We start from the raw sequence: 15,869 nt of genomic DNA, 5'->3' as shown, positions 1-15,869 counted from the left end.
TCAATAAAGTCTTACAGGTGCTATCATTGCTGCTATAAAGCTGTACAGGTGCTATAATAGCTTTTGTAAAGCTTTAAATAAGCAAAATTGTTTGTAGGGCAGGTCTAACAAAATATAAATACTTACTCGCGGTAGTTGCGAGTCCAAAATCAAACTAGCCTTTGATGAGCACTTAAGTGTCGCCCTAGTAACGTCCTCGCCGTATTTATTATAAGCACGGCACTCGTATACTCCGGAGTTCTCTTCATAACAGTAGAGTATGTCCAGAATAACAATACCAAAATCGTGGAACGTCCTAAATCTGTGTCCATGTGGCAATTTCTTGCCATTAAAGTACCATTCGACAACCAATTCTGGATCGGTGATGGGTGTAAGACGAGCTTCAAAGTGAGCACTTTGTCCCTCAACCAATTTGGTGGCATCACTAATTTGAGTAATGAACTTGGGTGGTTCTCCAGTTGGTGTAGTTGGACCATGTTGGTCACCCATTTGTGGGCATTCCAATTCACGAATTCGTTGTAGAGAATCGGGTTGAAGAGTATCAGAGAATACTCCACCACGTCCACGGCAATTGAGTGTGGCACGAGTGAAGTCTTCACCGTATTTGTTCCAGGCACGGCAAACATATTCACCACTATCGTGATCTTGAAGGTAGGCAATGTCCAAGAGGACATATCCAAAGTCTGAGACGGGCTTGATGCGGTTCGAATGACGCAAAAGCTTGCCATTGTGATACCATTCGACCTTCAATTCTGGATCGTTAACTGGGATCAATGTACACTCAAAGTGAGCCGATTGACCATCCTTAAGACCTTCCAGGCTTTGAATGTGAGTTGTAAACCTTGGTTTTTGACCCTTTGGCTTATCAACACATCCCAATTCTACATGAATTTCAGCAGTTCCCCATTTGTTGGTGGCACGGCAGGTGTAAGTTCCTGAATCTTCAATCTTAGTGCCCAAAACTTCAAGAGCAACCATTCCAAAGGCATAAATTGTACGGAAACGATGTCCAGCGTCGAGTACTTTTCCATTATAGAACCATTCAATAACCATGGTCTGATCTCCAGTTGGAACCAAATTAGCCTCGAAATGAGCAATCTCACCTTCACCAATATCCATGATTGGTACAAACTCTGTAGTAAATCGAGGAGCTTGACCATCTTCTGGTGACTCGGGCTTAGTTCCGTCCTTACGCAATGACTCTTCCAAGTCTTGGATTTGTTCAAGACCTTCGGCACCCTTTGGATGTTGAGTTCTCTCAATGATACTTTCCTTGCTACTGCAGAAGATAGTTGTCTGGGTGAATGCTTCACCAGACCTGTTATAAGCCTTGCAAGTATACATGCCTTGATCACGTTCATAGGTCTCAATGAGGTCCAAAGTAACAAAACCAAATTCGCTAGTCATCTTGAATCTGGAACCATGTTGTAAAAGCTTTCCATTGAAGTACCATTCGATGAAGAGATTTGGATCTTCTTTTGGTTCGACATTGCCCTCCAAATGAAGAGGTTGTCCTTCAGACAGCTTGAATTCGGGACTCAATGGTACAGTCCAAACTGGTGGTGGATAAACTGCCTCAGGTTTGGCATCCTTTGGCTTGTTTCTGTTCGCCAGAGCCTCTTCAGTTTCTTGAACAGCTTGAAGACCTGCAGGTCCTTGAGGATGTTGAGTCTCAAAGAACATGCTCTTATCCCCGGTGCACTTAAGAGTTCCCGATGTTGTAGCTGAACCCTTGCTGTTGGTAGCCTTGCATGTGTAGATTCCACTATTTTCGGCATAACAACTTGTCAAATCCAAAGCGCAATAACCAAAGTCATAAATACTCTTGAATTTAGCTGCAGCTGGCAATGGATTGCCATTGTAGAACCATTCAATTCTCATGGTTGGATCACGAGCTGGTTCGACATTGCATTCGAAACGAACACTTTCGTTCTCCTTGCACTCGATGTTGTTCAAATGAGTGATAAAGACTGGAGATTCATAAACTGGCTCTGGAGCTGCAGGACGGCCTTCCTTAGGTGCTTCAAGGGCGTCAATGCGTGGCAGTGATTCTGGGTGAAGAGTATCAGCCATCAACCAGTGGCGATCTTCAATCTTTAGTGACGAAGTTGATACAGCTTCACCAATCAAATTGGTAGCCTTGCAGGTGTAAATGCCAGAATCATCGGCACGAAGCCCATTGATGGACAAATTGACCAAACCAAAGTCGAAAGTACTGCGAATACGAGCTCCAGTGGTAAGAGTAATTCCATTCTTGAACCATTCAATTCGAAGATTAGGATCAGCTCTAGGTTCAACTTGAGCTTCCAAACGAACATGTTGTCCTTCGGATAATTTATCAAAGCTCTGCAAATGTGTGGTGAAAACTGGAGCTTGTTGTGGTGATGTGTCAACAAACATCTCTGGAACACGATTCATGGCAGCTTCCTTCAATCTGATTGCTTCCCAGGATTCTGGGATCAATGGTTCTCCAGCAATCGATGACTTGGTCTTGACTTTCATGCCAGTTGAAGATACAGCCTCACCAGCTGCATTATAAGCCCTGCACATGTACATTCCAGAATCTTCCTTAACAACCGAACTAATGTCCAAAGTGACGAATCCAAAGTCATGAGTTGTACGAAGACGTGATCCCATTTGAAGTTCAACTCCATTGACATACCATTCGAAACGTAAAGTTGGATCACCAACTGGCACAACACGAGCTTCAAAGTGAGCATGTTGTCCTTCCCACAGCTCTGATGGACCGGTGAGCAATTGGGTGAAGATGGGCTTCTCGAACATACGTTCTGGTTCTTCAGGTTTGGGAGCTGTTGGTCGCTCAAGTTGGTGAATCCGTCCAATACTTTCTGGATGCTGGGTATCCATTTGAATGCTGGCCTCGGTGACAACACGCATTGAGGCTGTTGTAACAGCTTCTCCGAGTGGGTTGACAGCTCGGCACATGTAAACGCCTTCGTCTTCTTTGCGAATGTGGGAAATGTCAAGAGAGACAAATCCAAAGTCGTGCTGTTTGGTAATACGCGAACTGTCCTCGATGAGTTTTTCATTACGGTACCATTCGACCTTAAGGTTCGGGTCACCCACTGGAATAAGACGGGCTTCAAAGTGAGCTGTTTGGGCTTCATTGATACGATCGATGTTTTGAAGAGGCTGAGTAAAGACTGGACGCTGGCGGGTCTGAGGTCCCTCAACTTCTGGCCTATGGAAGGGTGCACTCGACTCAAGTGCACGAATCTTCTCAAGACCCTCTGGATGTTGGGTTTCGGAGAGGATTCCACCGAATGGAATCACTCTCAAACTGGTTGACGAGGTGCACTGTCCCAAATTGTTAACAGCCCTTACAGAGTACTCCCCAGCATCTTCAGCGACAGCATGGGAAATATCTAATGCAACATATCCAAAGTCAAAAGTAATATGGAAACGTGAAGCCGATGGTAAAGGCTTTCCATTATGATAGAACTCAATACGAAGATTAGGATCATGCATTGGTTGAACTTGTGCTTCAAAGTGAGCCGTTTTGCCTTCGTAAATTTCAGTATTTCCACGCAGCTCGACGGTAAAGTGTGGTGGGCTAATTGGAAGATCATCAATATCTTGACGACTTGGAGCTGCTTTAGCTTCAAGTTTTTGAATCTTCTCCAAAGCATCAGGATGCTGTGTATCCAAAATCATGCTACGACGGTTGAGTACACGAATATTACATGTGTTCATAGCTTCGCCAAGAAGATTTGTAGCTTTGCACATGTAAGTGCCGGTATCTTCACCATAAGCATACAAAATGTCCAAAGCAACATAACCAAAGTCATGGGTAGTTCTGAAACGATGGCCAACTCCAATAGCTTTTCCATTACGGAACCATTCGATTTTAAGGTTGGCATCGTTGATTGGCTCAACGCGACATTCCAAATGGGCGTGTTCACCTTCTTTCAGATGCTCCAAGCTGGTAAGTGGAGTAAGGAAGACTGGTTTCTGACCCTTTTCTTCGATTTCCTTAGCCTTTGGTCGTTCATAGCTTTCCAATTGGCGAATCTTCTCTAAACGCTGCTCGTCCATTGTGTCGAGCACTAAAGTGGCGTTTGCTGAAATCACAAAAAGAGGTTAAATAAATTGATCTAAGGTTAAAAAAGAGGGTTTTGAGAACTTACCTGTGACGTTTACAGCACTAGTCGTAACAGCCTCACCGACAGCGTTCTTAGCCTTGCACATATAAGTGCCAGTATCCTCAGCATGAGCATACAAGATATCCAAAGCAACAAATCCAAAGTCATAAGTGGTCTTGAAACGATGACCAGTTTGGATAGGGATACCATTGCAGTACCATTCAACCTTCATGGTTGGATCATTGACCGGTGTTAGAGTAGCTTCCAAATGGACTGGCCTGCCCTCAGCTACATTAGCGTTACGTAACGGTCTTCCGAATTGTGGCCTCTCAGCCATATAGATATCTTCATCTTCCTTACGTTGGAAGCGAGTATCATCTTCAAGATATTGAATCTTCTCGAGAGCTCCCTCGTGTTGGGTCTCACGAATGATTGACGACCTGGTTTGAACGTTCAAGTTGATAGACGAAATTGCTGTTCCAAAGTTATTAGTAACGCGGCAGGTGTATTCACCGCTATCATCAGCATAGACAGTCAAAACGTCCAAAGCTGCGAATCCGAAGTCGTAAGTGTTTCGGAAACGATGACCTGTGGTCAATGGTTTTCCATTATGGAACCATTCTACCTTCAAAGCTGGATCGGGATAAGGTTCAATACGGCATTCATAATGAGCACTTTGGCCTTCAACTAAGTTCGTTGGCCCGATTAAACGGGTAATAAACCTTGGTGGTTGAGTGACCTCGATTTCCTCTTCTTCACGACGTGTATACTTGGTATGATCTTCAAGTTGATGGATCTTATGCATGGCAGCTTCATTTTGAGTTTCCATTTGAAGAGCAGCCTTCGATTGAACAATCAAAGTAGCTGAAGTTACAGCTTGACCAAGTTCGTTGACAGCCCTGCAAGTGTAAGTACCAGAATCTTCAGGGTTAACGTATTTCATATTCAAGGCTACGTAGCCAAAGTCGTGCATTGTTGTAACACGGTTAGAAGCTTCAATTGGTTGACCATTATGCAACCATTCAACTGTCAAATGAGGATCACCAACCGGGATCAAACGGGCTTCAAAGTGAACAGCTTGATTTTCAGCTACACGGACATCCCTAACTGGCATTGTAAAGACAGGGGCTTGAGTTATAACTTCCTCTTGAGCGCTCATTTTTTGACGTTTAGCAGACTCTTCAAGGTATTGCAAACGGTGTAAAGCACCTTCGTGCTGTGATTCCATGTAAATCGACTTCTTAGTGTGAACGAGAGCGATAGCAGATGTAACAGCTTCACCGATAGCGTTATAAGCACGGCAGGTATAAGTACCGGCATCTTCTGGCAAGCAAGACATAATGTCAAGTGCGACAAATCCAAAGTTATTGGTCTCGGTAAACCTTGATCCCGATTTGAGAGGTTGGTTATTATGATACCATTCGACCTTCATTGTTGGATCAGAGACCGGAATCAAACGGCACTCAAAGTGAGCACGTTGATTCTCCTTAATGTCGATATTCTTCAAAGAGGTAGTGAAGACCGGCGCCTGCTTAGTTGTCTCGTCGATTTCTTCACGGCGACTATATTTAGACCTATCTTCCAAATAATGGATTTGCTCCAAACCAGCTTCGTTCTGAGTGACAGTAACAATTTGTTCACTACTGCGACAAATCAACTCACAACGAGTCTCATCGGCTCCGACAAGATTCTGAGCACGGCAGGTATAAACACCAGAATCTTCAGCAATAAGATCGACAATATCAAGAGCTACATAGCCAAAATCATGAATTGGTCTAAAACGATGACCGATGGTAATAGGTCTTCCATTTTTGAACCATTCAACCTTCAAGTTAGGATCGGTAACTGGTTCAATCTTGCATTCAAAGTGTGCATGAGCTCCTTCACGCATGTTTCCAAGGTTCTTTGGATGAGTTAAGAAACGTGGACGAATATTAATAGTTTCATCAACATATTCAGACCTCTTGTATCTGGAAGAGTCTTCTAAATATTGGATCTTCTGTAAACCCGATGCATTTTGGGTATCCAAGACAAGATCTTTCTTGGCAATAATTCTAACTGAACATGAAGTCACAGCTTCACCAAGCTGGTTACGAGCTTGACAGGTGTAAACTCCAGAATCGATAGCGTACACTCCCAAAAGATCCAAAGCGACATAGTCGAATTCATAAGCTGGTCTAAAACGATGACCAGTCTTGCAGGGTTGGCCATTAACAAACCATTCAACGTGCATGGTTGGATCACCAACAGGTTGCAAACGGCACTCAAGATGGACATTTGTACCTTCCATTGTCTCGATATTGTGCAATGGTCGGGTGAATTGAGGAGCTTGCATAACGGTGATCTCCTCAACCACATGCTGACGACGACGGGAAGCATCTTCCAGAAGCTGAATTTGCTCCAATGACATTTCATTTTGAGTTTCGGTGACAATATCAGAACGATCAATGATGCGAACACAGGCCGAAGTATGAGCCGAGCCGAGATGGTTGGTAGCCCGGCAGGTGTATTCTCCTGAATCAGCGGCGATAGTTTGGACAATATCCAAAGCTACAAAGCCAAAGTCATAGTAGGTCCTAAAACGGGAACCAACAGTGATTGGGCGGCCATTTTGGAACCACTCAACTCTCATTGTTGGATCTCCCATAGGTTCAAGGCGACATTCCAAGTGAATATTCTTGCCTTCGTGCATTGGTTTGGGGTCTGACAAAGGTTGAACGAAGATGGGTTTGGATTTCGAGATTTCCTCAATGTCATATTGGGGCTCAACGAACCTTTGGCCCTCCAATTGGCGAGTTTTTTCAACCAAACCACGATGCATGCTAGATGTGTCAATACTGGAACGAGCTGTAAAAGATAAAGGTTTGAAGGTCTCAAAAACTGTTTGTAAAAAAAAGAAGATCAAACTTACTTTCAACTACCATCGTTGCCGACAATTGAGCTTCACCTAGCTTATTTCTAGCTACCACAGTGTAAACACCGGCATCATCAGCCCTCACAGCTGATATATCCAAAGCGACATAACCAAAGTCATAATAAGTTTGTATACGATTGGCGGCTGTAATGGCCTTGCCATTATGATACCATTCGATTTTCATAGACAAATCTGATTGTGGTTCAACGCGTGCCTCGAAATGAGCACGTTGACCTTCTAAAATTTTATTGGTACCCTTCATGGGTCCCAAGAAACGAGGAATCTGAGTGATTTTAGTTTCTTCCTCAACGCTACGAGCGTATCTCGATGAATCTTCCAGGTGTTGTATTTTTTGCATACCACCTGGGTGTTGTGATTCGGACACAATTGCCTTCTTTGATAGAACGGTCAAATTGGCCGATGTCGTTGCTTGCCCAAGCGAATTGTAGGCTCTGCAAGTATAAACGCCAGCATCATAAATTGTTAGTTGTTTGATGGTCAAAGCAACATAACCAAAGTTGAAGAAAGTTGTACTTCTTGAGCTTGCTTCGAGTGGGCGTCCATCTTTCAACCATTCTACACGCATGGTTGAATCTCCAACTGGTTCTAAACGGGCTTCGAAATGAGCATAGGCTCCTTCCCGCATATCAACTTGATCTTTAATTGGAGTCTTGAAGACTGGAGGTCCAGATGGTTCTGGGACCTCATGAACATATTTCTTGTGTTGAGACTTTTGGTATTGTTCCAACTCTTCGACCTTTTCGATATAACGTTGCTGTTCGGGAATACCCAAATCAGCAGTAACTTGACTTCTTGAGATGACGCGTATAGTTGAGGTACTAATGGCTTCACCGACCCTATTGACAGCACGAACGGTATACGAACCAGCATCTTCAGCCCGTAGGTGCATGATGTTAAGGGAGACATAACCAAAGTTGAAGATTGCAGTGATTCGCGAACTGGCTGTAATGGGGCGACCATCTTTGTACCATTCAACACGCATTGTTGGGTCGTTAACGGGTGTTAGTTGGGCCTCAAAGTGAATGTTTTTGCCCTCTTCGAATTCGCCCAAGTCATATAGAGGCTTAATGAAAGCTGGTTTTTGGCTCATCAGCTCTTCGGTGCTCTCTTGGCGAGAGTATTTCGAGTAGTCTTCGAGCTGGCTGATGTATTGCAAGCTGCTTGGGTGTTGTGACCTCTGTTCGATTGATGGACGTTGAACAATAGTTAGAATGCCGCGTGATTCTGCCATTCCGGTGGCATTGGTGACACGGCACATGTATTCGCCGCTGTCTTGTTCGATGATAGTGATCAAATCCAAAGCGATGAATCCAAACTTGAAGACTGATGTGGCACGGGAACCTAAGAAAAAATCTCATAAGAAAAATCTGCAAAGGGAGGTCTTAAAATGTTATGACATACTTGCAGCAAGTGGTCTTCCATTTAGGAACCACTCAACGACCATTGAAGGATCGCCCACTGGTTCGATGCGAGCTTCCATATGGACGCGTCCTCCTTCGGTCTGTTGAACATTTTGTAGTGGTATGATGAATTGCGGTGGTGGATAGACGCGGTCCTCTTCGCCGGGACGCAAATGAGGCTTGGCGCGTTCCACATGACGCAAATAAATGATTTCTGGCCCAGGAACAGGTCTAGAATAAAATAAAATAAAGCATACTTTTAGGCGCTTTCAAAAAATTAAGATCTTGAAAAAAAAACAAATGTATACTTTTAGAAGCTTTAAAAAAATTAATGTCTAAAAAACTTAAGCTCTTAAAAAAACCGAATGTATACTTTTAGGCGCTATCAAAAAATTTAAGGTCTAAAAATCTTAAGGTTAAAAAAAAAAAAAAATTTATACTTTTAGGCACTTTCAAAAAAATTAAAGTCCAAAAAATTTGAAGTAAAAAAACAAATGTATATTTTTAGGTGCTTTAAAACATAAGGTCTAAAAAAAAAAAACAAATGTATACTTTTAGGCGCCTTAAAAAATGTAAGGTCTAATAAAACAAATGTATACTTTTACGCGCCTTAAAAACTTAAGGTGTAAAAAACAAATGGATACTTTTAGTCGCTTTCAAAAAACTTAATGTCTAAGAAAAAGTGTATATACTTTTAGGCGCTTTCAAAAAAACTTACTCTGGTTCGATAACTTTAGTGGGCCTTGGTAACTGTAGACGTCTTTGTTCTTGGGGCTGATCTCTGGGAGTTTCTAATACATAGAGTCTGGCACGATTTGCCGTCGATCCTGCAACATTCTGTGCAGTGCACTGGTACCAACCAGCATCAGCTGGCGTGGCACGTGGTAATTCCAAGCATGTAGCTCCGCCATCAATGCCAACGAAACGATCTTGTGTCGAGCTAATTTGGACACCATCTTTTTGCCAGGTGATCCTGGGAACTGGTGTTCCGATAGCATTGGCACTGAGTGCAACTGGTTCGCCTTCACGTACCGTGAGTGTTTGGAAACGCTGAACGAATTGTGGTGCAACAACTTGTTCCTTCTCGAGCACGTTTAGTTGAGCTTCGATGGCAACTTCGCCGGCCTTATTACGAGCTAAGCACTGAACTGCACCACCGTCATAACGGCTAACGTTGGTGATCATCAGCGAATGGCTACCGGATTCGTTGACCAATATCTTGTGGGTGGCATCATCGTTAATCATCTGGCCATTGATGAACCAGTAGACTTCGGGATAAGGGTTTCCAGTGACGCGACAATCGAAACGAGTCATGCGGCCTTCGGTAGCTTCACGATCGGTGAAGGCCCGTACAAATTGCGGTGGCAAAGCCTTACCGGCCTCCAACTGTTCAGCCATGATATCAACAGGCTTTGGTTCATGCGAAGATTCAGTAGCTGGCTCAACGGCCAACACAGCAGATGAGACTACACAACCTTGGACATTTTCCACCAACAAAGTGTAATGTCCGGCATCTTGAAGATTAGCATTCTTCACACGTAGAGTTGCCATATTGCTCGAATAAGAGATCTCATGTTTAGCCGATGGCATAATACGTTGACCATTGCGGAACCATGTCAACCTTGGCTTCGGGTTCGATCCAACTTTGGCAGTGAATACGGCATCAGAGCCTTCGACGAGTTTTGAGTTGCGTGGCTTGGTATTGATCTGCGGTGCGAAAGCAGGTCCAAGGGCACGATCAACTTCGGTCGAAAGCTGAAAGTCGGATTCATACTGTGTTCGTCGGGTAATGGACTCTCGGAATGAGACCTCCCGCAATAGTCTATACTCGAATGTGTCCACACGGAACTCCTCTTCGATGGATGTGAAGGAGTAGCCATTGGTGTACATGGACTTGTCGTGGGTTTGAATTGGCTGCAACACTGGCATTGCCATACCTTCGGGCTGAATGAAAACTGAGCATATAGCTTCGCCATATTGATTGCGGGCGCTGCATGTGTATTCACCTTCATCGCCAGGCCCAATTTGATTGATGAGCAGCGACACTTCGCCGGTGACTTCGTTATAATTCATCCGATACTTGTGAGACTCGAGAAGTGGTGCGCCTTTTCGGGTCCAAGTAACAAATGGCTTTGGATTGCCACGTAGCTTGCCTTCGAACATGGCATTTCCGCCCTGAGCGAAACGGGCATTACGGAAGATCTGTTCGAAGACTGGCGGCGAAATGTCACCTTGGGCATAAACGTGTGTCAGTGATGGTAGGATTTGTTGTTGTTGCATAATGGTTGTGCCACCATGGTGTTGTTGAACTGTAAGTAGAGAAGAAGACAAAGGGAAAAAAATTTAATTTCATGGCAAATAAGTTTAAAAAAAGTTAATTATTTATATAAAAGTTGGCTTTATTTGTCTAAAATATTATTCTTTAAGTTTAAATTTATGAATTGGTTCTTTTTTAATTATCATAACTTTTGTTCGTTATTTCATAATTCAATTAAAAGATTTATTTTCGAATACAAATTATGATGCAATATGGGAATCCGTTTTTGAAGACTTTTGATGCCTGTCAACAAGTGCAAGTCTGGTGCTTGGGTAATCTGTCAACGCTGATTTGTCTTGCAAAATAGTTTTATTTAAGAAGATGCATTTTAGATTTTAATATTTAAAAATATAAAATAAGTATCAAAATATTTTTTTTATTTCGAAACACTTTTTTGACTCATAAATAATTTTCAAAATTATTCCTATACCTAATCTTGAAAAGAGTAGGTTTTTTTAATTGATTACTTCCATTAAAGCTTAATCACTTAAATTAACTAAAAATTATTTTTTAAAGTTGATGGTTTTTTATGGAATTTATTTAATAAGGATTAATGAAAAGCCAAAGGCTTTTTTAATTTTGTAAATATTTTTTTTTTATTTTTGAATTCATTCAATGGATGGATGCAATGTTTTTACATTTTGTGCTAAGGTTTGTATAAATAAGTATTTAAAAGTTATTTATGTACCAATGTTTTTAGCCTTGGAGATAAAATTAAAAAACTGTGTCTTATTAAAACCAGATAAGCTTTGTGGATGCATTTTGCCATACTGATTCAATATTTTTTCTCACAATTTTACAATTTTGAATCTCAAAAGAAAGATCACAAACTGTGGTGAAGCTTTATCTTTTTAAAGTTTAAAAAATACCTAAAGAAATACCTACACTTTGGGACTTTTAACAGAATTTATTCACTCCTCGAAAAAAACACGCTTTCATCCGAAATTATTTGATAAAGTGGTGAATAATGGTGAAAAATACCTTTTTTCTTATAAAAAAGCCTTTTAATCATTATACATATTCTTATAGACAGTTTAGATTCTTGCTTCTAGTCTCAAAAGTAAGAAATGTGGGGTAACATATTATTACTAATTAGTTTTTGCAATAAACCTACATACCATCTTCACCTAAAAAAAAAACACCCTTTCGCATGAAATACTTTTAAACTTTTTTTATACGTGATTCCCATGCCAAAAACAACAATTTTAATAAAGGTGGTAAGGGTAACACTTAAATCATTGGTTTTATTGGATGTATCGCGGATTGTCTTTATTACCAAAATAAATACCCTTTTTCTTTAAATATTTTTAGAGACTGCTTAGATTCTTGTGGTAAATGAAACATTTCTACAAATTTTCAGTGGGGTGTCATTTTTGGCATAGTTTCTTTTGTTATTAATTCTGAATTTCATCTTTTCTAAAAAAAAAACACCCTTTCACCCAAGATAATTTTGTGGACTGTTTAAATTTTAAATTTATGTGCGTCTATCTGTACACATTTCCACAGCCCAAATGGGTGGCCGTATTTTCTTCAAATTTGGTACGAGATGATTTTTATAGAATTCTGAAAGTTGCTTTTTTTTTTGTTTTCTTGTAACTCGCTTAGAAAGAGTACCTCCCATTCAAATTTTTCGACTTATTAGCTTATTACTCGAAAACGTCGATTTTGATTGAACTTTGCAAAGCAATTGCAATAAAACTGATGCTTTTGATTTTTCTCAAAAAAAGTCAAATAACAAAAAAATTTTTCATTTAACAAAAAATTTTTGTCCTAAATGTCGGCTCTTCCCCTATATCAACCTTTCAAAGTATGCGGACCCCTAACAAAAAAATTGTCAGTTGGCGGACCCCTTTCGAGAATAAATTTAATTTATTATTATGTGTAAGAATCATTAAATTAACACTGTTGCTGACTGTGAATCCTGCCCATAGGGCCGGAGCGACATTGAATGGTGAAAAAATTAAATTGAAAAAATAAAAAAAAAACATACCCCCCGCAAAAGTTGCATTGGATCCAAAAAAGTATAATAAGATTTTTTTTAATTTTTAAAATGACCGCTAAGGGTCGCGGTCACGCATTCGCTTTGAAAATTGAAAACAAATTGGCTTATGTAATGAATTTTGCATATTGTTTTTTTTTTTTTTTTTACATCAATTTATGCATTTATTCTTCTATAAAAAGCCTCCATTAGTTATTTCTTATTGCAATTGAAATTATTATTTTTTAGTTTAATATAATATAGCTATTTAATATATGTAGGTAATTCTTTTTAGTACCAACTCTGAAGTGAAACATTTTTCTTTTACTACAATGCAAGAAAACATACATACGGTTTTAAAAAAATCATTGAATTTAGCAGGGGGTAAAATTTTGGATTTGCAGAAAATTAGTTTTCGCTCCGGCAGTAGGCAGCAAGTCCATGTCATTATACATATATAGAAAAGCACTTCGTGATCCTTTAGTAATTAAAATTAGATTCATGTATCAATTATTGAGAGGGGTAAGAAAATGCAATACGAGCACAGAGAAAAATAGACCACATAAAATAGAACAAAAACAATAAGATTTCTCTATGGTTTTCATCCAAGAAGGAAACCTTATTAAAACAATCGGGTTTTCCTTATAGTTTTAAAATCTGCAAAAAAATAAAAAAAACGATGACCAGGCTGGGAATCGAACTGGAGACTTCAAATCATTAGTCGCCCACCTTACCACCTGGACCAACCTGCCATGAAAATATTGATCGCGATTTTTGTTCTAGTGCTAAGTTGCAAAAAAAAACAACTTTTCAGTCAAATTTTAATAAGATTTTCTCTATAAAAATAATAAGAAATCTCCTTAAAAAAACCTTATTAATCGTTGATTTTAATAAGATTTCCTTATGAAATGTATGGAAGGTAAAACAATATGGCAATCTGTTAGTTTTTAGCGGGTCATATTTTTCTCTGTGAGGAAATTAGTTAAAAAGATAAAAAGAACAGGGGTCCGCGGACCACAGGTTGAGAACCGATGCCCTACATCAACCAAATTTCTTTAAAATTTATGTAGAGAAATTCATTAAGGGGTTATATCTAGTTGTAAGTTCAAAAAAACCTTCTTTTTTTGGATTTTTTGTAAAGAGGAATTTAATTATATAAACATGAAGAATACATATCCATATAGCAAATTTAATGTATTAAAATAATTCGCTGTGGATTTAAAAAAATATTGGGTTCCTTTATTTTTGTAGTAGATCTCCTAGACGACCTCCAAAAAAAGGTGTCTGGCGGTGAGCAAGATATCTCTGATCCAAGTCACTTAAAATTAAAAAAACCAAAAGATTCATTTTCAGGATAGACCAATGCAGGTAATGAACTAAGGAATAGTCAAAATTTTGATTTTTAACAAAATGGCGGCTTCCCAAAGAAAAAAATCGTTGTTTTTCAAGAAAATTTACACTTTAAAGTGGCTTAAAAAATCAAATTATTGTCAAAAACCTTTTTCCTTCGTTCATTACCTGACAAAAGTATCTTAGAAAATTGTGTAAAAATTTCAAGCCGATTACTCCAGCCGTTTCGGAGAAATTTTGCTCACCGCCAGACACCTTTTTTTTGGAGGTCGTCTAGGAGGTCTACTACAAAAACAACGGAACCCAATATTTTTTAAATCCACAGCGAATTATTTTAATACATTAAATTTGCTATATGGATATGTATTCTTTATGTTTATATAATTAAATTCCTCTTCACAAAAAATCCACAAAAAATAAGTTTTTTTTTGCACTTACAACTAGATATAACCCCTTAAAGTGTATTGAACTACAAAATCTCATTACCAGTTCTTGGTGCTTAATTTATCGTACTTTCCCCTCAAATGTTTCTGTTTTACTTGAGTAAAACTAAAAATGCGAAAAAAGGATATATTAAAATGGCCATACTTCGGTTAATTTTCAATGAACAAATTTAGTGAGTACAGCATTTTGAAGGAAATTTAATCTTCTTTTTTTCTTTGGAGCAATGTTTATGTCTATCTCAACCCAAAAAAAAATGTACAAGTAAAAAAGCAAAAAAACTCAAAAAATTAATTTTTTTGATATTTTTTTTATGATTGTTTCGACTATTTTGGTATGGAAATTTTTTTTTTCAATTTTTTAAAAACATTATTCTAATAGGAAATTCAAATCTCTACAAAAAGTTTTGATTGCAATATATTAAAATTTTGCTCGGTTTATGAGATATATTGGAAAAACCAAAAAGGGGGCTTTTACACCCCTATCTTCAGTTTCCACCCTCTCATTTAATAGTACTCCGCGGTTTTATGTTCTTTTATAACCCATTGAACAATTCCTGCAATAAAAACCCGTGAACGTCTTAGTTCCTTATTACCCTGTTTTTTTTCGACATAATCAATAGCCTATTACTCCAATATTTAAACCTTCGTAGGTACCTAGTAGGTATATTTTCCTAGAAATCTTCCCCAATCCTGTAAAAAATTAAAAAATGACGAAATACATAAAATTTGTTAGGGTTGCTGCTCGTGTTTCAAGAAGTAATGTTTTTTTTTTACTAATAAGGAGTTTGGCTATCAATGGTACAAACAAATTTGTTACTCAAAGGTTTTCTTATACAAAATGAAGCATGTACTGAGTTAAAAAATCTTATTGAAAAAACTAAAACTTCCAGAAACCCGGTGTTCTTTGAAATGTATCTATTATCTTTGATATTATTCGAACGCTATCACGATATCACACAGAAACTAAACATGAGACATATTGGCAGAGAGTATTTCTGTCCTCAAATTGAATTGAAAATATTTTACAACTTCAGGTTTTTTTTAGTAAGGCCTATAGTACACAGATCGCGCTTTTTCGTGTTTCTTCATTTTTTCGGCATAGTAAATTCTGACAGATAAAAAATGTGCAATTTAAAACGAAAATATGATTTTAAGTTGCAACTGAGCACGACTTGGTGTTGAAATTTTTGAATAAATATTTAGCTCGGCTAAATTTTTGAGAGATATTTTATAGAAACCAAAATTAAGTTAATTTGCGTACCAGGCTCAAGAAAAAAACTGCTGTTTTTTTTACTTTTGAACAAACTTAAAAACAAAATAAAATTTATTTAAAATAATAGGTC

General features: G+C 39.0%; 1 protein-coding gene across 15 annotated transcripts in view; it reads right to left on the bottom strand.

Annotated features, from left to right (window-relative positions):
* The window catches only part of LOC129908709 (titin), a 167,738-nt gene that overhangs the window by 96,025 nt on the left and 55,844 nt on the right, over window positions 1–15,869 (bottom strand). For all 15 annotated transcript variants that reach the window (XR_008771314.1, XM_055985417.1, XM_055985429.1 and 12 more), the window contains 5 exons: window positions 9,157–10,747; window positions 8,440–8,669; window positions 7,015–8,379; window positions 4,149–6,950; window positions 127–4,082 (listed from right to left, as the gene is read on the bottom strand). Coding sequence is in view for 14 of the 15 variants with exons in the window: in XM_055985417.1 (XP_055841392.1) it covers window positions 127–4,082; window positions 4,149–6,950; window positions 7,015–8,379; window positions 8,440–8,669; window positions 9,157–10,747 (9,944 nt within the window). In the remaining variant the exon portion in view is untranslated. The remainder of the gene's footprint in view (window positions 1–126; window positions 4,083–4,148; window positions 6,951–7,014; window positions 8,380–8,439; window positions 8,670–9,156; window positions 10,748–15,869) is intronic.

The sequence above is a fragment of the Episyrphus balteatus genome, chromosome 2 (assembly GCF_945859705.1).
Source record: "Episyrphus balteatus chromosome 2, idEpiBalt1.1, whole genome shotgun sequence".
NCBI classification, from domain to species: Eukaryota; Metazoa; Arthropoda; class Insecta; order Diptera; family Syrphidae; genus Episyrphus; species Episyrphus balteatus.
The sequence above is the reverse complement of the archived record's forward strand: the minus strand, read 5'-3'. Positions and strand labels throughout refer to the sequence as shown.